At 39.2% G+C, this 27,228-nt stretch overlaps 2 protein-coding genes across 2 annotated transcripts in view; both read left to right on the top strand.

Moving 5' to 3' along the window:
- LOC112570084 (girdin-like) overlaps nt 1-14,764 on the top strand; it is a 40,469-nt gene extending 25,705 nt beyond the window's left edge. Inside the window, 22 exon segments of the mRNA XM_025248303.1 lie at nt 204-350; nt 1,255-1,390; nt 1,703-1,908; nt 2,444-2,506; nt 2,508-2,603; nt 2,896-2,917; nt 2,920-3,917; nt 4,324-4,419; nt 4,421-4,452; nt 4,548-4,637; nt 4,773-4,916; nt 5,221-5,317; nt 5,793-5,954; nt 6,457-6,753; nt 6,992-7,303; nt 7,698-7,843; nt 8,447-8,536; nt 8,904-8,958; nt 9,519-9,639; nt 10,741-10,896; nt 13,661-13,855; nt 14,628-14,764. Coding sequence (XP_025104088.1) covers nt 204-350; nt 1,255-1,390; nt 1,703-1,908; nt 2,444-2,506; nt 2,508-2,603; nt 2,896-2,917; nt 2,920-3,917; nt 4,324-4,419; nt 4,421-4,452; nt 4,548-4,637; nt 4,773-4,916; nt 5,221-5,317; nt 5,793-5,954; nt 6,457-6,753; nt 6,992-7,303; nt 7,698-7,843; nt 8,447-8,536; nt 8,904-8,958; nt 9,519-9,639; nt 10,741-10,896; nt 13,661-13,797 — 3,603 coding nt within the window. The 3' untranslated portion in view covers nt 13,798-13,855; nt 14,628-14,764.
- Nucleotides 14,188-22,198, top strand: LOC112570423. The gene is made up of 3 exons (XM_025248837.1): nt 14,188-14,247; nt 14,628-15,067; nt 15,253-22,198. The coding sequence occupies exons 1-3, from the start codon at nt 14,188-14,190 to the stop codon at nt 16,364-16,366; spliced, it is 1,614 nt and encodes a 537-aa protein (XP_025104622.1). The 3' UTR covers nt 16,367-22,198.
- The last annotated feature ends 5,030 nt before the right edge of the window (nt 22,199-27,228 follow it).

The raw sequence follows: 27,228 nt of genomic DNA, 5'->3' as shown, positions 1-27,228 counted from the left end.
TTAATCTGCTAGATAAGGGTCTGAGTAACATGATGGCTGTATCAGTGCAGTGAGTGTGAAGGCACAAAGAGCTATAGTTTGTTATAGTTTTCCTCATTTTTAAAGCAAGTGACAGAATTATTGTGCATGTACTTTGATCTTTGTAAATATTTTTTATGTCTGGATTCTAATGACTGGGCACTGACTAGTGAAGTCGTTTTCAGGAGTTGCGAGAAGAAGTGCACATCCTAGATGAGACACGCACAATGCTGGAGGAGCAGCTAGCTACAAGCCGGCGGCGCGTTGAGACAGTTATAGAACTAGAAAACAAGCTTATGAAGTACCATCAACAAATTGAAGAGCTCCATGCAGTAGGTTTCTATTTACACTAGTTAATGGGGGTAATCACAGTTTGTTACATGATTCCTCTTTATATCTTCTATGTTTGTCTTTTATGACTTGTTGTTTTTCCTTCCATGCTTTATATGCTGTCCATGTCTTTTACTTGTTTCAAGTGCTGAGAGCATGCTCCTTTGAGAGCATTATTATGGGTTATATAAATCACATGGTTATTATTATTATTCAATACAGCTCAGTGCATGCTTATCAGGAATAGCTGTTAGTGTGACCTATTACCCTAGCACAGTACTTGCAATAAGGAAACATTTTGGTTTAAATGAACTTGTTGAGGCCATTCTGTTTGGATTCATAACACAATCTTTCACAAATTTCTTTCTTCATACAGTCCCTCATTTTTTGGCACAAATTTTCATATTTTGATTAAAAAAATTAAGTATGAAATCACCGTTTAAAGCAAAATTTGATGTGATGTCCAACATAATTGCTACTATGTTAGAATCTGTAGATTCTTATATGGTAACCTACAGCAACCCAGAGCAGGATGACAGTAACACTGAAGGGGATAGTCATATAATATGCTTTAGAAAATGTTATTAATTGACTGATGAGAAAGATGATTAATAAATAAGCTGGATGTGTGGCTCAGTGTGTTAAATATATTCCTAGAGAATTTCTGTATAGACGTGACTGTAAAAAGCTTCAGTCATCTTGTTAAAGCAGTAGGTAAAAAAGTGGATGTGACTCAGACATTTTGCTTCCAGTGATGGAAAACCGAGAAGCTGTTTTGAGTTTCAGTCCATTTCAAACATTCTGTAGTTTGCATTATGCTGTATATATATATATTAAAGCCATTTTTAAAATCTGTTCTTTTAGCAACACAGATAAGACAATCCTAATTTTGCAATTTTTTGTCAGGAACGCGATCTTGACCGTGAACGGATCGAGATGCTGACTGAAGAGAATGCAAGGTTAGAGTTTGAAAAAAAGTCAAGGATGAATGAGAGTGCCAGCTTGGAAAAAGAACTTGAAGATGCAAGGGCAAAGGTTGGAGGTCAGTAGCAAAGTTTTCATGACCACATTACGTCTATACTATTCACCTCTCATCCAGTATATATGTGCACAGGAACATTTACTTATATATGCATCTTTAGAAATTTTGTTATGGGTCATATGCACACTCACTTTTACAGATTATTACTGGGAGCTAAAGAGAACATCATAGCAACATTAATTTAGGAGTTTAACAATTTATCCATGTGTAAAATCTAGAGACTAAAAGTATGCTAGTTGTAGATACACACACAGCTACCCAGTTTCACCCACACCCACAAGTAAGCTGTTTCTGCTTTTGTCCTTGGTTTAGGCATGAGAGGGTCATTGTCAGACCAGCTTACAGAGACCTCAAATGCCAAGATACTTCGATTAGAACTGGAGAACCAGCGGCTGTCATCCAAAGTGCGAGAAATGGAAGAAGGTGCTCTGATTCATTCTGCAGAGCTGAATCTGCAGCTGGAAAAGGAGAACCAGCGCCTGCTTAAACGCATTGAAAAGCTTCAGGAGTCTGTACAGGTAGCAATAATAATCATCATCATTTGTGATTATCATCTGTGGTTAATGTGATTTATTCGGCACCTCGAGCTTGCCCACAGGTCTGGAAGCCACAGTGTGCAGGGATCCACTGGAAAGCCAGCTTCATGCACTGAGAGTGAAAGAGTGCTTAGAAGATGCAGTTTGTCAAGAGTCAGTAATACTAAACATGTAAACATATGCATAATGAAGGGAAACAAATGCTTGCACGGTTCTGCAGTTGAGTCGCTGGAGGAGACGGCCATTTTAGTGTAGAGTCTCTACAATGTTTAGAAATTCAATCTCTTTAAACATTGTTTGCCACATTTCATGTTCTAAAAACTAAATATATATTGTGTGGCTCCTTTTTTTGTATGCTTGCTTTTCACTTTTTGGTGAAATGAAAGCATCTTTACAAAGAATTTAATGTCTTTTAAAAAGTTGTTCACATACTCTCCGTCTAATGTGTGGAGTTCATTTATGTGGCTGCCATTGTGAATACAGACTGCTGCACAGTGCATGAATTTTACTGTGACAGGAGAGCACACAGAAGCTTCTGGAAGCAGAAGAAGACCAAACAAAGCGAGATGGTGAGAAAAGGGAGCTTGCAGCAAGCATTAGAGATGGTCAAGGAGAATGCTGACAGGCAGGTGCGTGAACTGGAGCAAGAGAACATTCAGCTCAATCAGGTCATCGAGGTAAGTCCACCACTGTGTGATTCAATGCCTATCTTTTTAATGTTTTGACCCCATGCCAATGTTCTGATTGCTCCAAGTAATTAGTAAGCTCAGTCTTTTAGGGAATATAAACTTTGTATCTGTCACAATTGTATTTAATTAGGGCAGATCTTGATTTTTATTAAGTCCTGTGAGTTACCACTTTATTAGTCACACAGATTGCAACCTTAGGCTTGACCCTTTAGAACTTTTGCATGCTTTGTGTACTTTTGATTCTCTTTTGTAGCATCACTTTTTTTCTTTTGCCAACTAGACACTCCGTGAACGCAGTGAAAAAACAACGATGCCAAGATGAAGGACTTGGAGCGTGAGAACAAGCGCTTGTTGGAGACTATCAACACAAAGAACACCCAGCTGTCCAAGATGGAGTTTGAGAGTAGACAGTTAAATCGCTCATATGCCAAACTCAAAGAAAATGTTGACAGTATTTCCGAGCTTGAGCAGGAGAACAGTGCTCTGGAGAAAGAAAACAGTGACCTGCATCAAAAAGTGACCACCTTGCAGCACACCTGTGATAAATTTGAACAGCTGGAACAGGAGTTGTCTGACATGGAAGTTGAAAACAGGAAGCTTCAAAAGACAGTTGGGTCTTTGCAGGCTGAAGCAAAAAAGACAGAACAATTGGAGAAGGACAACATAAACTTAACTGTAGAAAAACAGAAACTAGAAAGGACTATTGAGAACCTCAAAACTTCCTCAGGCAAAGTGGCAGAACTAGAAAGCGAGAAAGACTTGCTGAACAAGGAGCTTCAGCAAGTGAAAAAGTTATTGGAATCTCAGAAAGCACAGAAGGCTAAACAGGAACAGCTTGAGTTCGAACTTCTGGACTTGGACAATGAGAACCAGCGGATGCAGAAAACACTAGACGCCACCAAGAATCGCCTACAGCAGCTGGAGAAAGACAATGCTGACATTGAGGCTGAAAACGAACAGTTGCAGAAGCAGATGGAGTCTTTCAAGGTGTCTTCCAAGAAGCTTGAGGACAGTGAAAAGGAGACGCAGGAGTTGGAAGGAGAGCTGGACAAGTGTCGCAAGGAAAAGGCAGCTGTGGAGAAGGAGAACCGCAAGCTGCGCCAGTCTCTAGACATGAAAGATGCATCACTGGATGAGGTAAACACAAAGTTGCACACACTGGAACAGGATTACAAGATGGCCAAGCGAAATGTGGAGCAGCTGCAAGCCACAGTGGCAAGAGTGAAAGAGCTTGAGAAAGAAAACAAGGAAATGTTCCAGGAGATGAACACGGAGAAGAAGACTATCGCCACTTTGAGAGAAGTTAGTGTCACACCTTTGTCCTGTTGGTGTTGTGGTTGTAAGCCAGACTGTTCATTAATGTCTGCATTTTTGTGTCTATGTTTGCTTGTCTAGTGTGTTCAGATAGAAGTATAAACAGTCAGTCTAGGGTGTGTTGCTAGTGTAATCAGCAGCCATGGGAATGCAGGGGTTTACAGTTGTGGAATCATAAAGTTTGCAATCGCTGAATGTAAAGATGAGATATGTTATTATTTTCTGATCTGTGGTGTTGCAAATGGTGTCATTCATAAGCGCAAAATCTGATGGTGTTTGCTAAAACAAGATATGACATATTTTAGCTACTGAGCTAGGTAGCAGCCCACGTTTGCAATGGTTATTGAAATTAAATGAGGAGCATGTTATTGAACTTGCTGCACACAATGTACAGGAGCTGGTGAAGGAGAAGATCAAAAATCAGGAATTGTATAACCAGCTGGAGAAGCTGAACCAGGAACTGGAGTTCATTGGCATTAACAGGCAGAAGCTTGGAACAGGCCGAACATTCCCAGGGTGAAAAGTGAGTGTGAATGACTTTCTCATCAATTTTGATGTATAGCATCAGCTGTGTTCAGTTCCATCAAGTTAACACACTTTTCTTGTCTTCCTGTACAGTCGACTGAAGGCCCTAGAGAGTCTGATGCAGGAAACACTGAAGAAGAACAGTGAGATCAAAGATGAGAAGATTCAGGCTCTGGAGATCAGGTAAATATCAAATAAGTGTGTTGACTTGTGATATATTGATTGTTCTGAGACTATTTCTTATTTCTAATTTGCTTTTATGCAGAGATATTTTCTGTGTTGGTATCTCATGTATTTTCCTGTCTGTTTTCTGTTCAGGCTTGAAGAATCCAAAAGCCGTAACCTTAAACTGCAAGAAGAGTTGCACCATGTCAGGCGGGAAAGTGAAGCTGTCAAACAACGATATGAGGAAGAAATGGCATCGCGGGCCTATAGAGAGACAGCCAACATACCAAGGGACAGGTAGAAGTTGTCTTCTGTGTTCATGTGATTGAGTGGTCAAGGAAATGGCACGTGGAATTCTGTTTCCTTGATGAACTTGGCAGTTCCTTTTAAGACATATCTACTCCCCAAAAGCTTGCCCTCAGATTTGTTGCATTAGGTCACTCAATGGGTCTCCTGAAGAGTGAAGAGGGCATTCTGTATGTGTTCTGGGTTTTAATGCCGGCGTCACATGGACACTCACTCATCTGTATGTCTCAGCAGTCTGATGCGGTTTGCTCTCTAAATGAAAATTCTAAAAGTAGGTACTGATTTGATTTGACAGCCAGAGAACCACAGTACAGTATGTGCATGCCCACCCACCTCAACCCACGAAGGAGATCTTGGAGCTGAAAGACCACCTGGTGGATTTGGAGAGAACGGTCAGTGTTCTTTTATTTTGACCTCTGGTGTGGACTTCACATCATCTCATCATGAAATAATGACTTTTAGGTTGTCTGTGCATGTGCAAGTTTTCATTTGTGTACTTTTGTTATCTCACAGCTGTTTGGGAATTGTTATTTCATTTTGTGGAAGAAAAGAGGGTTTTTAAAAAATAGATACTTATCCACTTTATTGATATGTGGTTGCTTGTTCATTCATTGCTTTTAATTAATTTTGCCTTAAGCACAAAGGTTATTCTTGCATAAGTTTCATATAGTTTGTACCAGGAACCTGTATTGAAGATCAATAGCCTTGGAAAGTCAATGACCACAATCAGTTGTGTTGTCAGGAGAAAATGGCAGCAGTTAATGATTTAGGTCATTATCAAAGTCTTCATGATGCTTCTTACTTGTTTTAGACTCATGGTTTCTAATTTGCCTTCTCAAGTTACCATGCTTTGTGTCCTGTCACCAGAACGCCACCCTCCTGGCAGACAAGAGCAACTTACAGGCTATGCTGAGCACTATGTCTGAACAGTGCCAGAAGCTAGAGAAGCAAGCTGCTGGTCTGCAGTCACATGGCACTGCCTTGCAAACCCAGATCAATGCCCTTCAGTCCCACAAAGCGCAGCTGCAGGTAAGATGGTGGTTTGGTATTACAGCCTGATTCTGAATTAGCATATGATGACTGGGAACAAGTGACTCCATATGCTTGGTATATTTCTATGTTGTTTGCTTGTTTTTAAATTTATGATTTTGACAGCATATGGGAAACAGTTACTATGCTTATAATTTTGTTTCAAAAATTTATCAAAAGTTTACTTTGCCCATTGTAAATAAAAAATGTAAAAAAGAATTTTGAGACTGAAGGTTTAGCCAAATTTTGTTTTTCACAGAAAGAATAGGTCATTGATGATTCTTCTTTGCAGGTTCTATCATGAGAAGTGTTCTTCTATAAAGTGCACAAAATCCTTCTGAAATATTCTTATTGCAAATATTTCTTTTTTCTTTTTTAAAATGTTGTTCTGAAGTTATTATTTTATAACACTAGTGGCTGTTGCTTTTCAGCTACAATACTAGAGCTGCCCAAAGAATCAGATGTCATATTTCATAGTTACTCTCAATCTTGTCTGATTCAGGTGGAAAACACAACCCTACAGTCTAAGAGTGCCTCCTTGGCTTCAGAAAAATCTGATCTTCAAACACAGTTGGCGAATCTGGAGGCCGAACACGACGCTCTCATCCAGCGGCAGGAAGACTTGTCAAGGCGTAAAGATGCCCTTTCTCGTGACTACGAATCATTACAAGATCTGCATAAACAGCTGTCGCTTGAGTATGAAGAGCAGATCTCAGAACATGGGTCTCTGAAATCCATCCATAAATCACTCAAGTCTGAACTGAAAGATGCACAAGAACAGCTGGATAAATTTCTACAGGTTAATTGCCAACAGTGCCTTTATTGCCTCAGATTCGTTAGACTTACATAGCAGTCACAGTTGCATGGGACATGTTTGTGTCAGTTTTTTTAATGAAAAGTCCATTAAAGTATAATTCCTTTTTATTTTTAAGTTTAAGGCGTGATGAGAAGTTGGTTGGAATGTGAAGAATGTTAGATTTCTTCAGTTCTGTTCATCTCCTGATCTATCCCATTTGCGTATTGTACAATATCTTCAGGGAAAAAATGATGTCAACAAAATTCGAGACATGCTGGAAAAGGAACGCCAGGAACTTCAGGCAGAAAAGAGGTCTCTGGGCAACCTCCAGGCAGATTACAGCCACTTGCGAGACGAGCAAAGCCAGCTGCGCATTGCCTATGATCGACTAAGCAGAGATTACACTGACTCGCTGGCCAGCCATAAACAGTTGAAAAGTGAGCTAAACTCTCTGCAGTTGAAACACACAGAACAGTCGGGACAGCTGATTGAGTATAAGGAGCAGCTAACATCCACAGTCTTGGAGGTGGAAAAAGCTGAAAATAGACTTGAGGTGAATGGTCTTTTTTTCTATCTCTCTCTTTGTTTAAGATTAATATTTTCTAACTTTGTAATAGCTCTCATAATATGTTTATAAAGATGTTAGGTTTCTAATGCTTCAACTGAGTTGTGATCTTCCGATGTGGGGCAATAAAGATGAGGAGGTTTCTTGCTAGGGGTGTGGGGAAGGGTCACTATTTGGTGAAGTCTTTGGTGTTAGCAAATGAAGCAGATTATCTTCTTCTAAAAGGTTTCCTGTGGTTAAAACTTGTGAAAAACAGCTTATCTGGCAGGCATTGTTATGCTTAGATGGACATGAGATTTTTTTGATAAAATAAAGCTAAAGATGTTTTACTTTTCCTTGCATAAGGAGATGACACCTATTTTCTTTTCATTTGATGGTGCAGGCAATGTACCAGGTCAATGAGCGGCTTGAGAACGAAAATCAGACGCTACTGATGCAGATCAAGCAACTGCTGAACCAAAACCAAGAACTGCTGACACAGGCCCTTAACAGCAAGGATCAGTATGCTGAAGAGGCAAAGAGTTACATGTGAGTGATCTTGACATCTGTCCCCTTTGACATAGTGTGCTTGTAGGGGTAATGGAAAGGGGAATGTCATGAGTGTTGGCAGAAAAATAAACGCAGGGTCACTCACATACATTATTTTCAAATGATGCCTGTGAATGTCCCTGCATTTATTTTCAACAGTTTATTTCCTTAGGGAATTTAATGTTTGTGATATGTATTGAGAAGTTACTAAAATCAATGATTTTTTGATTTTTTTGCATTCATTGTTACATTAATACTAACATACAGTGGCACCAGCATACATTGGTACCCACATACATTGAAACAAATAGTGGTATGAATATACACTGGTACTTACATTGTTACCTACACTAGCAGTCACATACACTAGTACTAACATGCAGTGGCACTTACATCAGTACCCAGCTACATTGGAATAAACATACAGTGGTATAAATATACACTAATACTTAGTTGTTACCTACACTTGTACTCACATTAGTACTAACATACAGTGCCCATATACATTAGAATAAATATATGCTAGTACTTAACATTGTTACCTACATTAGTACTAACATACGCTGGTTGTTACATTGACTGCATACTATGTACCAACATCAGGGAGAAGCTGGCTGAGCTGCGGAGGCAGAAAGAAAGGCTGGAGGAGAAGATTATGGAGCACTACAAGAACAGGATGAATTCACCAAAAAAGTGAGCATTCTGTGACTCCTGTCTTCTGTTCCACTTGTTGTTAGTCAATGTCCACACCAGAATCTCTTGTGAGACAATATTTTGCAATTAGACTGGAAGTTATAAATAGGCTCAAATGATTTACTCAAGCAATATAAGTCATTTCACAGATATTGTTTAAGGAACAAGTCTGTAATTAATGGATACTGATAGATGGAGAATTAAAACAAACGACTGAAGAATTCGGAGAATAAATTTTGTAAATATGTTGATTATAAATTAAATTGTAATTGAAATGCTATAAGGATTCAGATTTTTTCCCTACATGTAGATGTGAAGAAGGGCTTGTCTCAGTAAAGCTTTTAAATTCTTGTCTGCTTTATTGTAGGAACAGGGGCATTGGTGCTATGATTGCCAGAAAAGCAAGGAACATTATTTCAAGGGTAAGTACTGCATATGCAATATTAACCGACAGCATTATAGAAGGGTAGCTAGTGCATGATTCACAGACAGAATTTTGCCATGATATAGCCTTAGTTGCTGGCATGGCATAAAACACCAATAAACAAACAAACAGACAGAATTATAGATGGATACTTGGGATACGTAACACAGACTCTTAGCTATCAGTCCCCTATGTTCTCTATACAAAACAAGCTCACAGCAAGTAACATTTCCTTTTTCACATGAGATATACTTAAAATGGTCTCCAGTCACTTTGATATACCACCCAGCAGACAAATACTGGTTCACATCCCCCCTCCTCCTACCATGAACTTGTAATACTGGACCGCCAGCAGACGATTTTTTCCCAATGAACTACTAAAACGAAGCAGGTGTGTACAAAGCTTCCGGTTTGGTCACATTCATTGGTTAACTGTCTTCTGTTCTGGAAATACAGTACTAAAGTGTACTATAGGTAAGCGTTCTTAGAAACCATGCAGAGTTAAACTGGTGTAGGCTCTCTGTATTAATGTGATGGCAACAGAATCCTAACTTTCAGGCTCCTAGACGTAGTAAGAGCCGCCCTGACCTGACAACACTGGACAGCTCATCTCAAGGATCTGGTTCTCACGGAGATTCTTCGGAACACATCAGCGAAAGCAATACTAGTAGAAAATCTGGTAAGTATGCACTAAACATACTAGTTACTAACTTAATAGTTCATTTCTTGACGACAGTTTGGGACAACCCATCAGTTTACAAGTTCAAGATTTGCTTATTAGAACCACAGGCAGGAACAATGTGCTGTATACACCACATGTTTATAACAATCTTATACTAAGTTTTTCTGTAATGGTCTGAGAATATATATTTTTTTTAACAAATGCTACTTTTTTGGCATACAAACATGTATAAAATAATGTGTGCGTATATGACTGTATCACAAGTTTTGTTACCATATTATTGTCGTTCTAAATGTACCTTGAAACATTGCATTACTCTTCAACATCTTTTCTTGTAGTTTAGTTTGTTTAGTTGAGTTTATTCCTTGTTACTCCTATCTTTTCTTGTAGTTGACCCTAATCTAAGTAAACCACTTTAGAGATGGCTTTTATATTATATCTGTGCTCTATGGTCATCATCCATATTAGTGTAAACCTAGCTCTTAATTTTGTTGAGAACGAAACAGTATTTGTGAGAGAGAGATTCACGCTGGTCCTTTTAAAATCTTACTACTCCTTAATCTTAATTCTGCCTCTTCCTGATGTTAGCTGTCTCCCAAGTCTCTTTTTGTCATCAGTGTTACCACATCTGTACAAATCAATGTTCACTTTTATTTACAACGAAATGGTTTTTTTTTTCACTTTAACTTTTGAATTTATGTAACATTAAAGAAATAAATATAATAATAATACATGAGCTCTACTACTTAACTCTACTCTCCGCCATTCATATATCTCTCTCTCTCACATACACACACGCGCTCGCGCATGCACTCGTGCAAAATGTAAAATATATAATTTGCTATTTCTTCTGTTATTAATTGTCAGTACACTAAGAGGGACAGATTCACTTGTCATCACAAAGAACCAGTGTGGTTAACCAATAAGGTGAAATTCAGAATAAGAGGAAGGAGCTAATAACTCTGCAGATTTTCGCCATGTTAATGGCTTCTTGCAGGCTTTGTTCATGATTTTGTTTTTGAGCATAGAATGTGCCAAGAAAGCTGGAAGACACCCTTCTGTTTAAACTGCAACTGGAAGTAATACTGTTTTGTGCAGCATGGCCAAACAACAGACGACATAGTGTTCACGAATTGGCGTTTACTGAGGACCACAATCTCGACAAGCAAAACAAAAGTTTGGCCAAATCTTACAGTGCCTTGCCCATGGCAGGTTCAACTGAGAGAGGAGTAGATGCTGGGCAATACATGCGAGGTATACAGTTGTTGGGTTGTTTCCCCCCCACAACCCACTGATAATTGCAGGGCATGTTGCCTCCACTTTCCTTATCTGCATTGTAGCATCTTTCACTTTCTTGCATGCAGCTCCATGCCCACAGCTTGTTGTGTCCTGTCGACTCTCAACACTCTGTATGCTGAAGTAGCTATCACTTTTGGTAATGGGAAGAGCCTGGCTGTTGTCCCAACCCACCCACAAGATGCTTTGCAATTTTGGATCACAACTGCACAAAGACGATGTATTAAGGTTCTGGGGCTTACTTCATATTCCACCCATGCTTTTCTTTTCTTCCTTAACAACCATATTGTGTAAACTTTTCTGTTGCTATAGTCTTGGTCAGCATCACTATGCGATATGGATCTGGTGTTTAAGATCACTGTCTCCTATTAAGAGGCTGTCCTGCTGCTTCCTGTCAAAACCCTTTTGATCTTCATACTGTGCCGACAGAGTATGTTGTCAATCTTCTAGACCAGCATGATTAGAAGCCTTTTTAATGCTATGCTGCATGGATTGTCGCCCTTTTAATTGTTACATGCAGATCAGCTGCTCAGCCACTACCTGTCATCTTGAGCAGCCACTACTCTTGTGCTGTTTATCAGCTCATTACTATAGTAATACCAAAGGCAGCTACTGCAACCAAGAAGTTAATAAAAGTAGAAGATTTTAAGCCCAGAATGAAGACTCAAGAAACAAACACATAAAACCCTACTTTTGGCAACAGCAGCGAAATGCGTTTAATTTCTTTTCAAGCTGAGATATAATGAAGTAGCAGCAGGATACTCTTCACTCCAAAGTTTGTAAGAAATGTAATCAGAATTCACAAAGCTTTTGATCAGCTTATGGGTAATGAAAAACAGAATACATGTACCTTTACTTCTAGTGCTGGGCTGCTGAGAGAAATGTGGCATACACAATCTTATGGCGTTCATAACCTAGCTGGTGGGGGACAAGGCAAGATTGCTAGTTTAAACCAAAATGGTTTTGCTGCTGGCATTTGTAGTGTCTGTGTTCTCCGGCAAGTAACTCCAGTAGTCTAGTACTTTAATAGGTCTGACCACTGCCTGATAACAGTCTCAAGTTTTCAGGTGACGTGGAATAAGTTTGACAGATGCAAAATAAAGCAAAGCTTAAGGATGTTGGCAGCAACCTGTTCTCTTTTATTGTTTTTTGCTTTTAACACTATGTCATGTACTATATTTGCTGCATAAAGATAATAGGTAAATTATTTGGTACAGAATCCTTTAGCCTTCTTTGCCTTGCTCACCCTCACATTTATTTTGTTTATGTTTTACACTAAAGAATCAATGTTTAGAGCTAATGATGCAATGGATAGCTACAGAAACAGCTCATGTGGTCTCAGATGGCTCACAGCCTGATGAAAATGTGTCAGCCCGCTGCTTCTTCTTACAGATATCTTACATGAGTATACACATGTTGGACTTCAGAATTTCAATAAGTTTGTTTTTGACTAAAGAATGTTTTGATTGTAAGATTTTTATAGAAATTGTTCTCTTTTTGTGGTTTCATTATTGCTGGACCTTTGTGTTTTAAACCAGCCTTTTGTGGTGGTCACATTGTTGCTTGGTCATGAAAGTTAGCATTGTGTTTATGTTGTGCATATTTTATTTTTCCATTAACATGTCTTGTCAATGTGACAGCTTGCTTGCATGCAGGGAATTTTCACGATTATGTTAATTTCCATGGTGGATATATTCGCATGCTACAACTCTGCACAAAGATAGTATGTGCTCTTGTATCAAAGTATTTGGATCCACTTCTGCCTTGGCATGTTAACTAAACCTATTTCACTCTAACATTGCTGAGAAATGAACATGGGAATCAGGAAATTAGCCAGAAGCAGCTCTTTTCTTTTCTTGTATGCAGCAAGACCAAAATGCAAAACAAAAAAATTAACGACTCCAAGGTCAGGTGCTGTCAGTGTAGTCAGAAAGTCACTGGAGTGTTGTGATTTAAATGAGATCGAATATCCTGCCGTTTGAGCGAATTTTACAAAAAGACCACAGAACTTAGTGAGAGATCACAGAATTACTCCCTACATTTTTCAAAAAATATAAATCTTAAGGTGAAATTCATGTATATATGTGTTATACTAAAAATATTCATATTTAATTTCTATTGCAACACTTGCAGGATGCATGTGATTTGTAGCCTTTTAAGTTAACATAGAAAACACTAATAACTCCTGTCTAAAATCAGCTTTTTAACAAAAATGTTTTAGGCAGCTTCTGTAAATATTTTTTTACCATGATGGCGATCTCTGCATTTTCAATATCTTCTTATATTTTGCATTTCTTATTTTTTATTTTTATTTGAGAAAGCTTTTGACATGATTCTGATTCTTTGACTTGAGCATCCATCAGAAATGACTTTAAACTTATTGAAATTATAGTTGTCAAAGTTGTAGAGGATCTCATTAATGAATAATTCTATCTTTTCTCATCCTCTGATAATGATTTTCATCACAAACATGCTCTCAGAAGAGAACAAAAGTAAATGATGAGTGGGAGACCAGCTTACCACCTTGGCTTTAGATGTTTGTTCAGTACCTTCCACATCCCTTAGATTTAATCAGCTGTCATCAGATTGACGCTCTTTTCTCCGTATAAATATTTGTTTAGTTACCAGACTTTTTAGAAGATGAAATTTCTGAATTTAATCTTACCATCATTTTTTTTTTACCAAGTATAATAAAAAAACCTCAATAAATATTCTTATACAGGTGCAAAAACTACGGATGACTTAGAAAAAGAACCAGCAAGAACGGAAGATGAAACAGATGGAGGTTTCCGCATGTCGCATCTGTCACCACAGATAGAGGACCGACAAAAGGAGTATCCCCTGGCAGTGAGATGCTGACTCTGAAACAGTTTTTGAAGGAGGCAGAGAAGGAGGCTATCAAATCACCTGTAACAATGTAAGTAAAACTATACAACAGCAATGTGAGTAAAACTATACACAGCAGCAATGTGAGTAGAGCTAGATGTAGCAGCAATGTGGAGAACTAGGACAAGAAGAACTGGTGGTATGTACATTAGGAGAGCACAAGGGAGGGTGGTCAGAAGCATTTAAATATTGTCCCTGTCATCAAGCTGTCACCCCCACAGTTTCTGATAGGCATTCCTGTGGCATTGACAACTGTAGGCAGGTAGTGTTAATTATTTTCCTAGGCACATAAGTTAAGTCATCATCCCAGATAAATCAAGGGCATGCATTATCTCTGTAGTTGTGAAGTGGCATCTTGACTCCATGGATGCTGCTTTACCTCTGGGCGTCAGCTTTATGAGTCAGTGGCAAAGATGCCCTGGGGTAAAGTATCAAAAAGCAATATCCATGGGATTTTGAGAGAAAACCATAACCACAAAGATGAGATGTTTTTCCATGATTTCCACATTTACACAGGTAATGACTTATTTTGCTTCATGAATATGATTCCTGGTAACCCTGAATGCTTACAGTTTTAAATGTCCCAGTTTCTATTCCCATGTAGTTAACGATCCATTAATGTTAGACTCTGTGACTGTAAACAAGTCAGCAAATTGTCAAAGACTTAAACACAATCTAAATCCTAAAATGGATTCAAGGTAATTGAACCAATGACTGAATTTTACTCAAAGAACAGGTGATATTCCTGGTGATAAAAGATGTTCAGATTGCCTACAGCACAATTATGTGTTTTTTCCAATCAGCGAAGAATACAGGAAAGAAGACGCAGTCAAGAAGATTCCGAATCCCGTAGCAGTGAAAGTTCTGATCACAGCAACAGGGCACTGCAGCGCCTGCACACACTGTCTGCTGCACAGCAGCACCACCAGCGCCTCATGAGTCCGGTTGCAGAAAGTGTCCAACCCCCAGCACTGCAGGATAGCAACACCGCCTCAGTTCAGGATGCTAATCTGTCCCATTTGTCGCGAATATCAATTGGCAGCGGAAACACAGCTGATGCCAGCTCCCTGTCACCTCCAGGGACTGTGAAAAGGATGGACATCATCACCTCCACCCCAAAAGGAAGCTTGATAGGGTTCCCACCTCGAGGGAAAGATGGAGAAGAGAGAGAAAGATGGCAAACAGGTGAAAGATGGCAGCAGGACAACCAACCTAAGTATGCAGTTCCTTATCACTATAACAGGTACAGCAGTTCAGTGTGCAGTCTTAATGAGTTGTATTTTCCTTGTAATAATTTGCATGCAGTTATAATAGGCTTTAGACTTAACTAATAAGTCTTAACTGGGAATGGGTGTGCTGTGAAATGTAATAAGATGATTTTATGCCCTGATTGAACTAACGAAATTTGATGAACATTCTTCTTCCCAGGCAAGATTCACACCTAGTGGATTCAGAGAGTCGTCAGCCTGTGACCAGTCCTCAACCTGCCAGCAGCAGATTAAGCAACCCAGCACCCCTTCATTCACCTCCAGTTTCGCATCACATGCGCCCCATGATGAGTGGTCGTGAACTTCCTCCCACTCCTTCAGAAAGAGATCAAAGGAGGGATACTTTACCTCCTGAAAGACAAGACCGCTTGTCACTTGGAGGACCTGGCAAAGATCATGGAAAGTATAGTCGAGATGAGAGATTTCCTGATCTGGATCGGAGAAAATCTGCTCCTCCTGAAAGATCTACAACCCTGGGTGATGAGCAGGGAGGGGAGAGGGAACCCCATGCACTACCAGCTGCTTACTCTCAGCTTCTGGGTCCACGTGGGTATCCCTCTTCTGACAGAAGCAGCAGCGGTGATGGTGGGCGATGGTCTTTGTCTCAGGGCAACGAGCACAACCATGAGCAGCCCCACCCATTCTATGGTGAGACTGCCAAGCCTGCATCTGTTGCAAGGCCTGTGCCTCAGCATCCATCGATTCGGTATGTTAGCAACAGGCAGCAGAGACCCATACCCCAGGCACGCCCTGCAAGTGTGATGGGCAACCTGTCAGCTCCACAGAATCATGAAGATTCCAGGCACGAACCAAATGACAGTGGTTCAACCCTTGCCTCAGTCAGACCAACTGGTGTCAGGGAACCACCACGTATGCGTGCAGAGCCAATGGTGATGAGTTCTAACGGCCCCATTCACAGGGAAAACAATGACAATGGCATCGAAAGACCAAAATCTGTGCCCCCGCAGTTATTCTACAAGGTGGACAACTCTCCTTCCCCTGATGGGTACAGCAATAGTGCCAACCCGGTCCCAGTTCCTCGCCGTAGCAGAGACATGGCTGCTGCTGAAGCAAGCCGTGTTGGCCACGTGCGTGAACCTGCTGGGTCATATCATTGGTGGACGGCCAGGACACATATCTGCTCACTCTGCAGGGACATTGTCTCCATACAACTCCAACATCACCCCCCAGAGTCCAAGTGGTTCGCTGGATCGGCACCCTGCTACAGGGACTTTGCACCAGTCATCTGCATACAATGGAGGAAACCTGCATAGCCACACATCTGGTTCATGGGAACACCCTGCCTATCAACAACATACTTCAACTGGTAGCCTTGGACGCTACTCGGGAAGTCCAAGGTTTCCCGAAGGTTCTAACATTCAGCAGGGACAGCATTATGGTCAGGGTGCATTGCAGAGTTCCCGCCACAGCTACGACCGTCACCCCAGTGACCCTTCAATGATTGACTCTAGCAGCATATATGCCACACCTCAGCGACTTCAGGGTGCCCAGGGAAGGACACAGTTTAGCAATCAACCCAACATGCAGCAAAGTCCACAACAAAGACAATCATTGGGACCCAGTGCCCCTGGTCCTCAGCAGCCATATCATGGGGGGATGACCCACAGTCACAGTGGTGGGGGGAGGCTGGAGCCACATCCAGCACATCACCCTGACCAGCACCTTCATGGCGCTGCCCCCAACCCCACAGCACGAATCTTACCACAAACCAAAATGCCCAACAGCTCTGCTCCCAGGCCAGATGCTGAACAGAGGACAGCAGTTGGAGATGACCCACAACATGACCGTCCAAAACAAAACTCTGTGTGGTACGAGTATGGCTGTGTCTAGATTTTGTAAATCTGTTCACCATTCTAGATTATATAATTAGTACCAAAGTGTTTTAAGACTGAATTTTCCTCCTTGCCAATGGTCATTTTGACCCCCTACCCCCCCCCAAAAAAAAGAGAACTTGTTGAAGTCTTGAACAAGGAAATGGTAGCAAGCCAACTCAGATTAACTAGGTTTTTTGTAAGATAATTGGCTTTTTTATTTAAAAAAAAGGCATAGATTCCATAGAATTTTTTGTGGTCATTTCACTGCATCTTTCATTATTCTGTTTACTTTTTTATTGCTACATTGACTTTTATTCCAACCCATTATAGCTACATTCTATAATTTAAAAAGAAACACTTTTGCTGAATTTCTTGTTTGGCCACCCAGTAGACGATTTCTGGCTTTTTTTGGAGGGGTGGGGGTGAGAGTAAATGTATTGGAGTACATAAACCTGAGATTTAATGAGTATACGATTGAAAATAAGGTTTAAGAAGCTAGTTATTTATTATGCATACCTACTGGGTGTCTGCTGGGCCTCGTGTTTCATTTCAAAACACAAAGTTATGTGTTTAAACATTGCATTAGTCTCAGCTGTAGTAGTTTTGGCTTTGGTGTCAAGCTGCTGCTATCTTTCCCATTTAGAGCTTGAGAGTTTGGCATGATTACTGTGCCTTACTGTTGACTATCTACATCAGTTCCCATGTCTCTCTTATGAACATGCACACACACACACATTTTGTTCATTCTATCATTTTTCTTGAATGCATGCCTAAAGGGGTGTACAGTCTAACATTCACTAATTTTTGCACATTTGTCCATCCATCCCTCTTTTTGTGGTCCAGATACTCATGAAGGCTCATCATTTGCATTCATGTTTGTCATACAGGTGTGTTTGGGTTAGACTTGTAGTCCCCATAACAATCACTATGAGTTTCCTTTCTGTGGCAGGCGGCCTCGATGATGCAATGCCACACACCTCATTGTCTCCCTTGCAAAAGAGAATTACTCCTGCGGTCAAGGTGTATAATCATCACAAGTCAGCCGTCATTTTAAAACCCACACAATCCTGGATTTGACCATTTGGGCTTTTTCTTTCACTATGCTCATTTATTTGTACATTTATAGCTCAACATCAGCATTTTAGTTTGCTTCTGCATGATTGGAGTTCCTGCTTAACCCCCTAACACTGGTTTTATTCCAATTTCTGCTTCCAGTACTATAACCAAAGCTTGATTCTAACAATCTTATGTCATGATAAAAAGTAAATAATTCTGCATGGTGGTTGTCTTTTGTTTGTTTTTTGTGTGTGTGTTTGTTTTAATTTTTATTTTGTTTTGCTTGTATGTTAGGTTACTTTGTCCCCTGTCAGATACAAAACTGATAACTAAATTCTCCCTTTTGATCTTCTCTAGAATATAACCTATAATACAGGAAAATAAGAAGCACAAATTGAAGGTTGATAACAGCTGCTTGTGAAAACTGTCGGTGAACTTGGCAAAAAAGGTAAACCTATAGCTGTGAAAACGACACCAAAGTTGTCATTAAGTAGAGAACAGAACTGAACATTTCAAAAATATAATGTAAAATTACTCTTTGGTTGAGTAGGACTCCATTGCTTTTGGTTCATTTTGACAGTTTTCTATGCATTTCTAGGCACGTTTCTAAATGGAAAAATACATGTGAATATTTTGCAGCCACCATCAGGAGTTTGTAATTTCTCTTCTAGTTCAGCTACATTATGCTTGATAGGGAGCTTTATAAATGCTGCATTTTTAATGCATTAACAGATTTTGCAGGTGAACCTTTCTTGGGTCACAGAAAGAATGTTCAAAATTAATGACATTCTATAAAACAATGCATGATTCAGTTTACAGATGTTTTTTAATTTAGCCATGCATAGTGCGCAAGATTGAGGAGAGTAGAGTATTCATTAATCTTATTTATTAATCCATTCTGACCAACAAAGAAGTTTACAAATATTTTTATTCCCTTTTAAAACCATTTACATATGCTGTGAGTCACAAATGTTTTCAGCATTGACTGCTTCAGGTTGTTTGAGAACCTTGTTGTCTACTGTGATAACCCAAGCATTCCAAAAAGTGTGCATGTGTATGGGTGAAAAATGAAACAGGACCATCACAGACATGTTCATATTGTGTCCACGCTTAATTTATCTTGAAGGCTAATGTAGCTTGTCTCATCCAATGCGGCTAATGCAGTTGAAGTGTGTTTTTCTGAAATATAGAAAACTGTGGCATCGAATAGATGCTATAGGAAAGCTGTTAAAATAATCAACATCTGCTGAAATAAGTGTAGATTGCTTTTAAGACTTCAAACGTTTACTTTTATATTCATACAAGTTCTGCCATTTGTTTCAAATAGTGCCTTTGTTGAGCCATATTTTTTGCATATTAGCATTTCAGATCATTTTTAAATAGATCGTTCGGCTCTACTATTCACCCTTTTTCATTCTCAGAATACATAATTATCTTGCTTAAAGTTTCAGACATGAGCTGTACTCTGAAAAATGTTCTTCAGTGATTTCCACTGAAATAATAATTAACTTATAATTACTTTTATACAAATATTGTTATATGTCAACATTTCTCTATGTTTGATCACTTCAACATCAAAGTTGATGATCAGTGTGAATTTGTTTCTAAAGTTTTTCTACTCATTTAGGTGTACAAATAATCTTTTCAGAGTAGGTAAAAATGTGAGTAACAATCGGACATCAGGAGTTCACAGTTTCATTTGTATGGTTTTTTTTTAATTAGTCTGCGGAGTTTTGAAAGTGTGTTTTGCCTATCATATATATCATACCACCAAAACTTGCAGCCCAGGGTGCATTTATCATCCTGGTATTCTAACAGCATCAAAAGCCTACCAAATACAGCATTCTTTTCTTGCCAGACATTACAAAAGCCAAGCAGTGCACAATCTTTTTGCCAACTTTACATTGGCAGCGATGCACTTTTCTGTGTTCTTCAGAACTTTCCTATTCGTTGTAACGAAATACAAAACATAAGCATCACTGCTTGATGCTTTTGTTAATGTGTTTTTGCAGACCAGGTTAGTGCATCTTCTTGATCTTGCAATGAAGTGATTTTTTTTTTTTTGTAAGTTCACTTTGGAGATGTAAATGCAAGAAAATGCTTCATTTCTTTTAATCAAAATTTTTTTATAAAAGCAAGAATTGAGCAGACCAAGGGATATTATTTTTTTGGTGATTGATTCTTCCTTGTTGCTGCAGTTGTTCATTTAGTCAATGCAGGTGCTAGGTATAAACTGCTGACAAGGACCTTGTAAACGACAAAAATTAATGCCAGGGTCATAACTCGTGCTACAGATCATGCCAAGCAGATGACAGTATCCCAGCCAGATGTTTGGAGCCCATTTTAAATATCTTTGCATCAAGCTGTTTTGACTATGCAGGGGTGGTGCCTGGCCAGCATAAACCACCTGTTCTCATTGGCCCTGAAATTGCTGTGATTGAATTATTCCAGAACAAATCTGTGCCTGGGGCACTCTTTTCTTACCACATGTTCATTGTAAATAAATGCAGAGGAATACTATATATACATGTGCTTGCATGCAGTTGTGCACAAAGCTGATGAATGTGCAAAATACTTTATACTCAAAGTGCATATTTGATTGTTGTTGAAGAATAACCTCTGCTTCTTAGACACAAATAAACTCCGGTACTTTTCCACAGTCTTAAAGCAAAGCTTGTCTAAAACTGTGTATGTTACTTATTGGACATCTTCCCGTCAGAAGTGTTAGTGCTATTTTTGCACTAAAGATGTATAAATACTAAAATGCTCGTTACCTTCTGTTTCTTGCTTAGAAGTTGCATCACATTTTCACAAAATAACTCTACAAGTTGCTGCAGTGCTGACTTACAATACAATAAATGCAATAATATCTTTCAGCAATAGAAGTCAGAGTCCAGAATAATTTCATTTTTGCAGCTATGCACAGATATTAGATATTTGATTTGAATAGCTTTTCTTTTTTGCAATGTAAGTATATGTCAAAGAAAATGATTCCAGCATGAAAAGATTTCTCTTGAGAGTTTAAAAGAATCTGTGATCAGTTGCTAAGCAAAAATGAATGTTATCATAGTAGAGATGCATTTTGATGCAATATTTATTGTGACTGGTAACACTGTAACGCATGGTTTTCTCAAAACTAATTTTCATTTTTCCAGATTCTGCCCAAACCAGACTTGTAAAAAAATATTGGTTATTGTGCTCATTTAATACTATTTTGTGATCATTGATTCTGGGGGCTTGGGCATCCCAATAAGCTGAGATTCTTTGTCAAAATACATTTTATTGTGGAGATGTGAGAACTTATTAATGAACTTAGTTGATATTAGATTTCTTTGTTTTAGAATGCCAGGATGTTCAGGATAAGATCATGCTTCCTTACTTTCTATTTTGCTTTTTCTGGCTAGAATGTTATCCTGTGCACAGGAAACGATAAAATGAATTTATTTACAGTGCCTCTGCCCAAAATCATTAGTCTGTGCTAAAGGTATTCTCTATGTGCTGTTATCTTAGGAAGTCTTTAGTAGGTTGATGATAGCATTAATGGGACTGGGTGGTAGCATAGATTTACACAGACTGACCTAATTTCAAAATGAAGGAACTTTGGCTGTTACATAATGACCTGAATTGTTTTTAAATTCTGGTCTGTATGCACTCATGAAGCTGAGACTAAGCAATAAAATCAATAATGTATATGGCTGAATGTGTGTTGGGGGGAAAGGGAGGGTATGGGGGATGTTTGTGTGCTCATGCATGTGCACCCATGCCTGCATGGGACCGGGTGTATGTGTATATTTATACACATTCATATATATATACCTGAAGGTGCTTTTGTGCACTTTTAATTACCCTGCAATGACTACAGATCTGCTGGTGTGATGATTTGGGTGTGCTGAATAAACTATCTGCTTGTATTAGATTAGTGTTTTCAGGCCACAATGTATTCATGAAATGAACACCTGCCAGCAGACAGAGTTACAGGCAGGTTGTACATTTTTTCTGCTGTTTCCAGACCATTGTACTGCTGCATCATTCCTATCTTTATATACGGACCACTTTTTTTAAAGCTCACTGCCTTCTGTAAGTGTGATAATTTGTGGTCATTGCCATGGTTGTACATATCCAAACAAGTAGATGAGCAAATCTGTGCTCTATTGGAAGGGAATAAGCCTTACTAAAAGGTTATTCCTGCTATATTAAATTTTGATGATTTTTAAACAAATTTCTGAGTGGTTTATGGAAAAAAGGGAGTGTGTGCCGGCACATGTTTTCGTGCCCAGATGTATGCATGTAGTGACCTTACAACCACCATTACACCTTCTGACATTTACTCCAAACAACATATAATATTTTATTACCTTAATAATACTGAGATACCTGCCCTACTGGTCATTACCAAAAATTACTTAAATTTCCATAATACATCACATCAGTATTATACTTAAATAGCACAAGAGCATTATCAGTCTTATTACACCTGAGCAACCCGAGACCGTCATTCATCAGCCAGTGTACAAGTAACATGACTGCTGCTCACCAGTTGGTAGACTTGAGCAGCATGATACCAGTCACTTGAGCAGCATGAGACTCGCCTGTCACTCTTAGCTCACCTAACCAGTGCAAGACTCACCACTCTTAGCTCACTAGAGTACCCTACTCACCTGTCACTTTTAGCTCACAGTGTGAGACTTGATAGTCACTATTAGCTCACTTGAGCAGCACAAGATTGTTGCTGAGGTCTTCATTTAGTATACTTGAATGTATGAAATGGATACTCACCAATCTCATTGTTTGCCTAATTTTGTTACACTTGAATTCCAGCTCTCAAGATAAAACTGGCAGTCATCTGCAAAGCAGTTACACACCCATACAGCTTGATGTCGAGGGGCATCAGTTATGGCCAGATTTCTATCCTCATTTCTTAAAGGAACCTACACTCCTACACGATATGCTTCGTGGTTAGCCACAGGAATTCACTGGGTATGACACCAGATCTGTAGTTTGTTGTACAGAATACTATTACCTGGTCTTATCTGAAAAAGCCTTGATAATGGTCTTCACATCTGTTAGGCTGACCTTGTTATACTGCACCAGCCCCACTATATTTGAGCAGCATGATGCTTGCACTCCCCAAACTTCAGCAACAATGAAACAGGTTACCAGTCTTATGACATATGAGCAGCATGACAATTTTTTTTGAGCATGATCAGTACGCTGCACTTGATAGCACAAGACTCCCCACCGCTCAGTACACATGCAAGACTTGCTATGTTTGTTCGCTTTACAACAGTAGTAAATAGACCTTAATAAGTTTATTATCTTTATCCTTACTTCCCAACATCTTCTCTCAGCCTCTATCTCCACCCATAAACATTTCATCGGGTTAATCACTTTTCTTTTTAATCTGTAAACATCCGCACTGTCTCAGCCTGGTTGTGTAAGGGCTATAACTCTTGTAACATGAAGAGTCCTCCTAGCCTTTCAGTTTGGACGCGTTATTGCATATTCATATACCTTGTACTCCAGATAGGGTTTCACTTGATGCCAAAAATAATAGGCCAGCTTCGTTTTACAGTTTCACTTAAGTAATGATCCCTCAGTAATGTCAAGAGGAAGAAAGGAAGCATCATATGCAGCTGTACCAATGTTTTACTAGAAGTATTATGGCAAAACACTTGCTACCTCTGCAGTATGAGGTGAGGGTCATGGTAGGGGGAAGAGGGACAGTAAAACACTACCTACAGTAATGATCATAAAGGTCCTTGGTTCAGATCTTGGAGCACAATTGCTTCTTTTTGGCTATGACACCTGTTCATGGTTCTCATCTTCAGTACTTTTCTCTAATACCTAGGAACGTCATGTTTCCTCTCTCTTATTCATCGTGCCATTCCAGCATATAGTATAAAAGCGTTGTGTGTGTGTGTGGAGGGGGAGGGTCAGGATGCCCTATTATTATTATAACACGAGATATAGAACAAAAACAAGAAAATTCAACCAACCTTCTAACCTATCACAAACTTTATAGATGCAATTGGTGAGGAAACTTCGCTATTATTACGTACCATCATAAGCATGTATAATAAACATGTTTTCCATACTTTTTCCTTTCAAAGTCTACACCATTTAACAGTTCAAAGCTACATGAACACAACGAGAAAGACATATATATCATGCCCCTAGAATATCATTTTTACAACTGGGAAATATGGATTCACAAGGCATGAAGGTAGAGACCCATCTGCCATACATACAGTGACTGTCAGTCGCAGTTCATTCCTCTTTAACCGTCCCTGGAAATCAAAACACAGACACGTGCGGCTTCTAAATTTAGTAACCAATTGTAAGCTTCCGGCAGATGCATGTGCATCTTGGGAAGGAAAACCTTGGCACTGCGCTAAATCCTGCAAAAATTGAAAGTCTACCGAAAGAACTTTCCTAAAATGGAGCCTAGCTGCTCATCAAACTCGGGCAGCGAGGAGCCTGGCACGGTCACTCTGGAGCTGAAGGATGGTAAGTCCTTCCACTTTTTTTGTTGCGCTGGTGGCCGGGGCGAGTGCGCGGCCAACGATCCGTCGCCTTGACGGCTGAGACTTGTCGCTCTGTTTATTGTGTCTTCCTCGGGCTTCCTTCAAACTTTTGCACAGATTTTACCTTTTCGCATACTCGCGAGTGTGTGTGTATTTTGTTGCATTTTCTCCGTATAGCACTTAAAATTTTGCAGTGCGCGCTTCACGGGTTAAAGTGCGCAAGTCGGTTGGTATTGATTTAGATGGCAGCATCTCAGTCATCAGCTTGACAAGTGCAGACAGGCGACCCACGGTGGGGGGAGAAAGGTTGGGGCGGACTGCGACTTTTCCTCCGTGCATGACTTGAAAGGTGACAAAATGCGTGCACGCATAGGTCAGATTAGCATTTTTGTCCTGGCGCACACAAAAAATTGACTCAAGTTTTCAGGTTAACTGGTGAGATACCGAAACGACGCACCACCTGAAAATGGGTGTGCCATAGCAAACAGGTGTTTGTGTTGTAAATGTACTTTATTTCTTAAGACAATCAAGTGACACATCTTGAAAGCGTTTCTTCTTGTAAAGATTCTTTCATCGCGTATAAAAAACTACTGGTGATTTGTTTTCTTCTCATATGACCTTTGATTTGCAATTGCCCGGCAGGCGGGCAAACAAGTGGTATTGCTAAAAAGTAAATGGCAGCAGTGGCAACAGAGAGAGAGAGAGCAACGAGGTGCAGGTGGGAAGGGGGTCAAATTCTACACTTGTATGCAATATTTTGGTTACTGGGTGAGAGGGCAGAATATTGTTTGCATTGGTTGTATGAACTCATGTCTCCTTAACAGTTTTTTGCATCATAAAACCTTGGTGACTGTGATAATGTGTTGAAGCTTGAAAAAATAAGAAAATTAAGGTTAGGAAATGGCGTATGTATTTCAAAGACAGTGCTTTTAAAAGCATTGCTTTTATTTTATACATGAATTACTGCCATGCTACCAATTTTTAAATTACTGCAGTTTTTATCACACTTGAATAAAGGATTGCCCTCTTCCTTTGTTCTTTGTCAGCAAACATTGTGCATATCTTATTCTGTTTGCTTTCTCTCTTTCTTACCACATCCCCACCTCCTCATTCATTGTCTTTTGTTATTTGTTTAATCCACTGCCTGTTTTGAAATTTTTTCCTTAGAAACATTTGGTCAGTTATATTTTTCATCTTTATTATTCTCTAGGGCACTATCTTTGAAACCTTTCCTGGAGTTTTTCTCAGCTCCAATGGTGCAGTTGTTAAAGGACTAGTTGGGTGCAAAATTTTTTCCCACAGTAATCAGACTTCGTGAAGGATACTGTTTCTTTACATCTGGGTGAATACTCCCCATTTGTTCTCAAGATGTTCATTTGCAAATATCACCATGCACAGAAAGAGATCAAATATAAGACATCCGAATTGTACACAAATATGTTTACATTGTAAAGGCCCAGCCAGCTGGGAGATCTCAACCAATTAGGTGTGTACAAATGTGGCATCATGATTTGAGGTCTTTCTGAGTGTGATGATGTCTATTGGCATGTATCTTAAGAATTGGTGTATTCACTCCAGATAGGAAGAAGTAGTATATTGCACTAAGAGTTATTCAGTCATTGGGGAAAAAAATGTGTACCCCACATGTCCTTTAAACACCTTCACCAGCCCACTTAGGATCAGAAATCTTGAGATAAAAGTCTATTCATTGTATGTGGTGTGGCACCAGTTTTCAGGTGTGGCATGGTAGATTGATTAAAAATAAAGCACACAGCAGGTAGCTTCAGGCAGAATGCACACAGGTGCTTCTTATTCACGTTTCCTGTCTTCCCACTCTTGTCTCCTTTCTCATTCTTTTTTTACCCGATCTCACATCAATTTACTTTTTCATCAAAGAGTTCAGTCACAAAATTTTACAACATAATCATAAGGGGAGAAAACTATGACCTATTTACATTACCTACATTCATTTTCATGTTGCAGAACACTTCTGTGACTCAAACAAACACTTTCTTTTTTTTTTTTGCTTCATAAAAAAATTTTTTTTTTTTAAATACCATCATACTAGTCTCATTTTACTATATTTATGCATTGTGTAATGGAAAAGTAGACAATTGACCTCATAGCTCCATAATGCATTCAGCCAGTTAGAAAATGCTTTATTACATTGCTCTTGTAATTGACATTTTTGTTACGCATTCAGTTGTGTCTTCCAAAACTCTCTCACCATTGTATGCCTGCACATTTGAAACAATAGGATCTTCAGTGTGGATAGTTAGTGATTAAATACTCAATAGTGAATAGTGGAGCAATGGAAGGGCAGATTATAGTTTTACCTTAATGCAGACATAAAGAGGCATGGTTGACTGTTTATTTTGCACATTTTTGTTTGTTTTAAATGGGTGATGGATTAATACTTGTTTCATTAAAAACTCAAAGATTTTGCTTCATGCAAAATGCAAGCTTATTTGCTGCTTATCATTGTTGGTGTTCATATTAATCAGAGTCCCTTGCACACACATTAGATATCTGCTGACCATGACATAAAAAGGTCTTAAATCATTTCTGTTTTCCTAAACAATGTGTTTCCAAATCTAAGACCAGATGCTTCCCAGTTAAGGAAGAGTACCCTCCAGTCCAGTATTCCATCATAATGTGAATCTATGATTCATAGCAGTCAGGTGGCCACCAACCTGAATTGATCTGTTTGGTCTCACCATT

This window comes from Pomacea canaliculata, linkage group LG8 (assembly GCF_003073045.1).
Source record: "Pomacea canaliculata isolate SZHN2017 linkage group LG8, ASM307304v1, whole genome shotgun sequence".
In the NCBI taxonomy this organism is placed as follows: domain Eukaryota; kingdom Metazoa; phylum Mollusca; class Gastropoda; order Architaenioglossa; family Ampullariidae; genus Pomacea; species Pomacea canaliculata.
This window is presented reverse-complemented; position numbering and strand designations above follow the sequence as displayed.

What these genes read in the sequence shown, in the direction of transcription:
- LOC112570423 (XM_025248837.1), top strand. Translation starts at nt 14,188, where the DNA reads ATGGATGCTGCTTTACCTCTGGGCGTCAGCTTTATGAGTCAGTGGCAA. An exon ending in AGTGGCAAAGATGCCCTGGG is followed by an intron (nt 14,248 to 14,627) that starts GTAAAGTATCAA and finishes TTTTCCAATCAG; the next exon opens with CGAAGAATACAGGAAAGAAG. An exon ending in GTTCCTTATCACTATAACAG is followed by an intron (nt 15,068 to 15,252) that starts GTACAGCAGTTC and finishes TCTTCTTCCCAG; the next exon opens with GCAAGATTCACACCTAGTGG.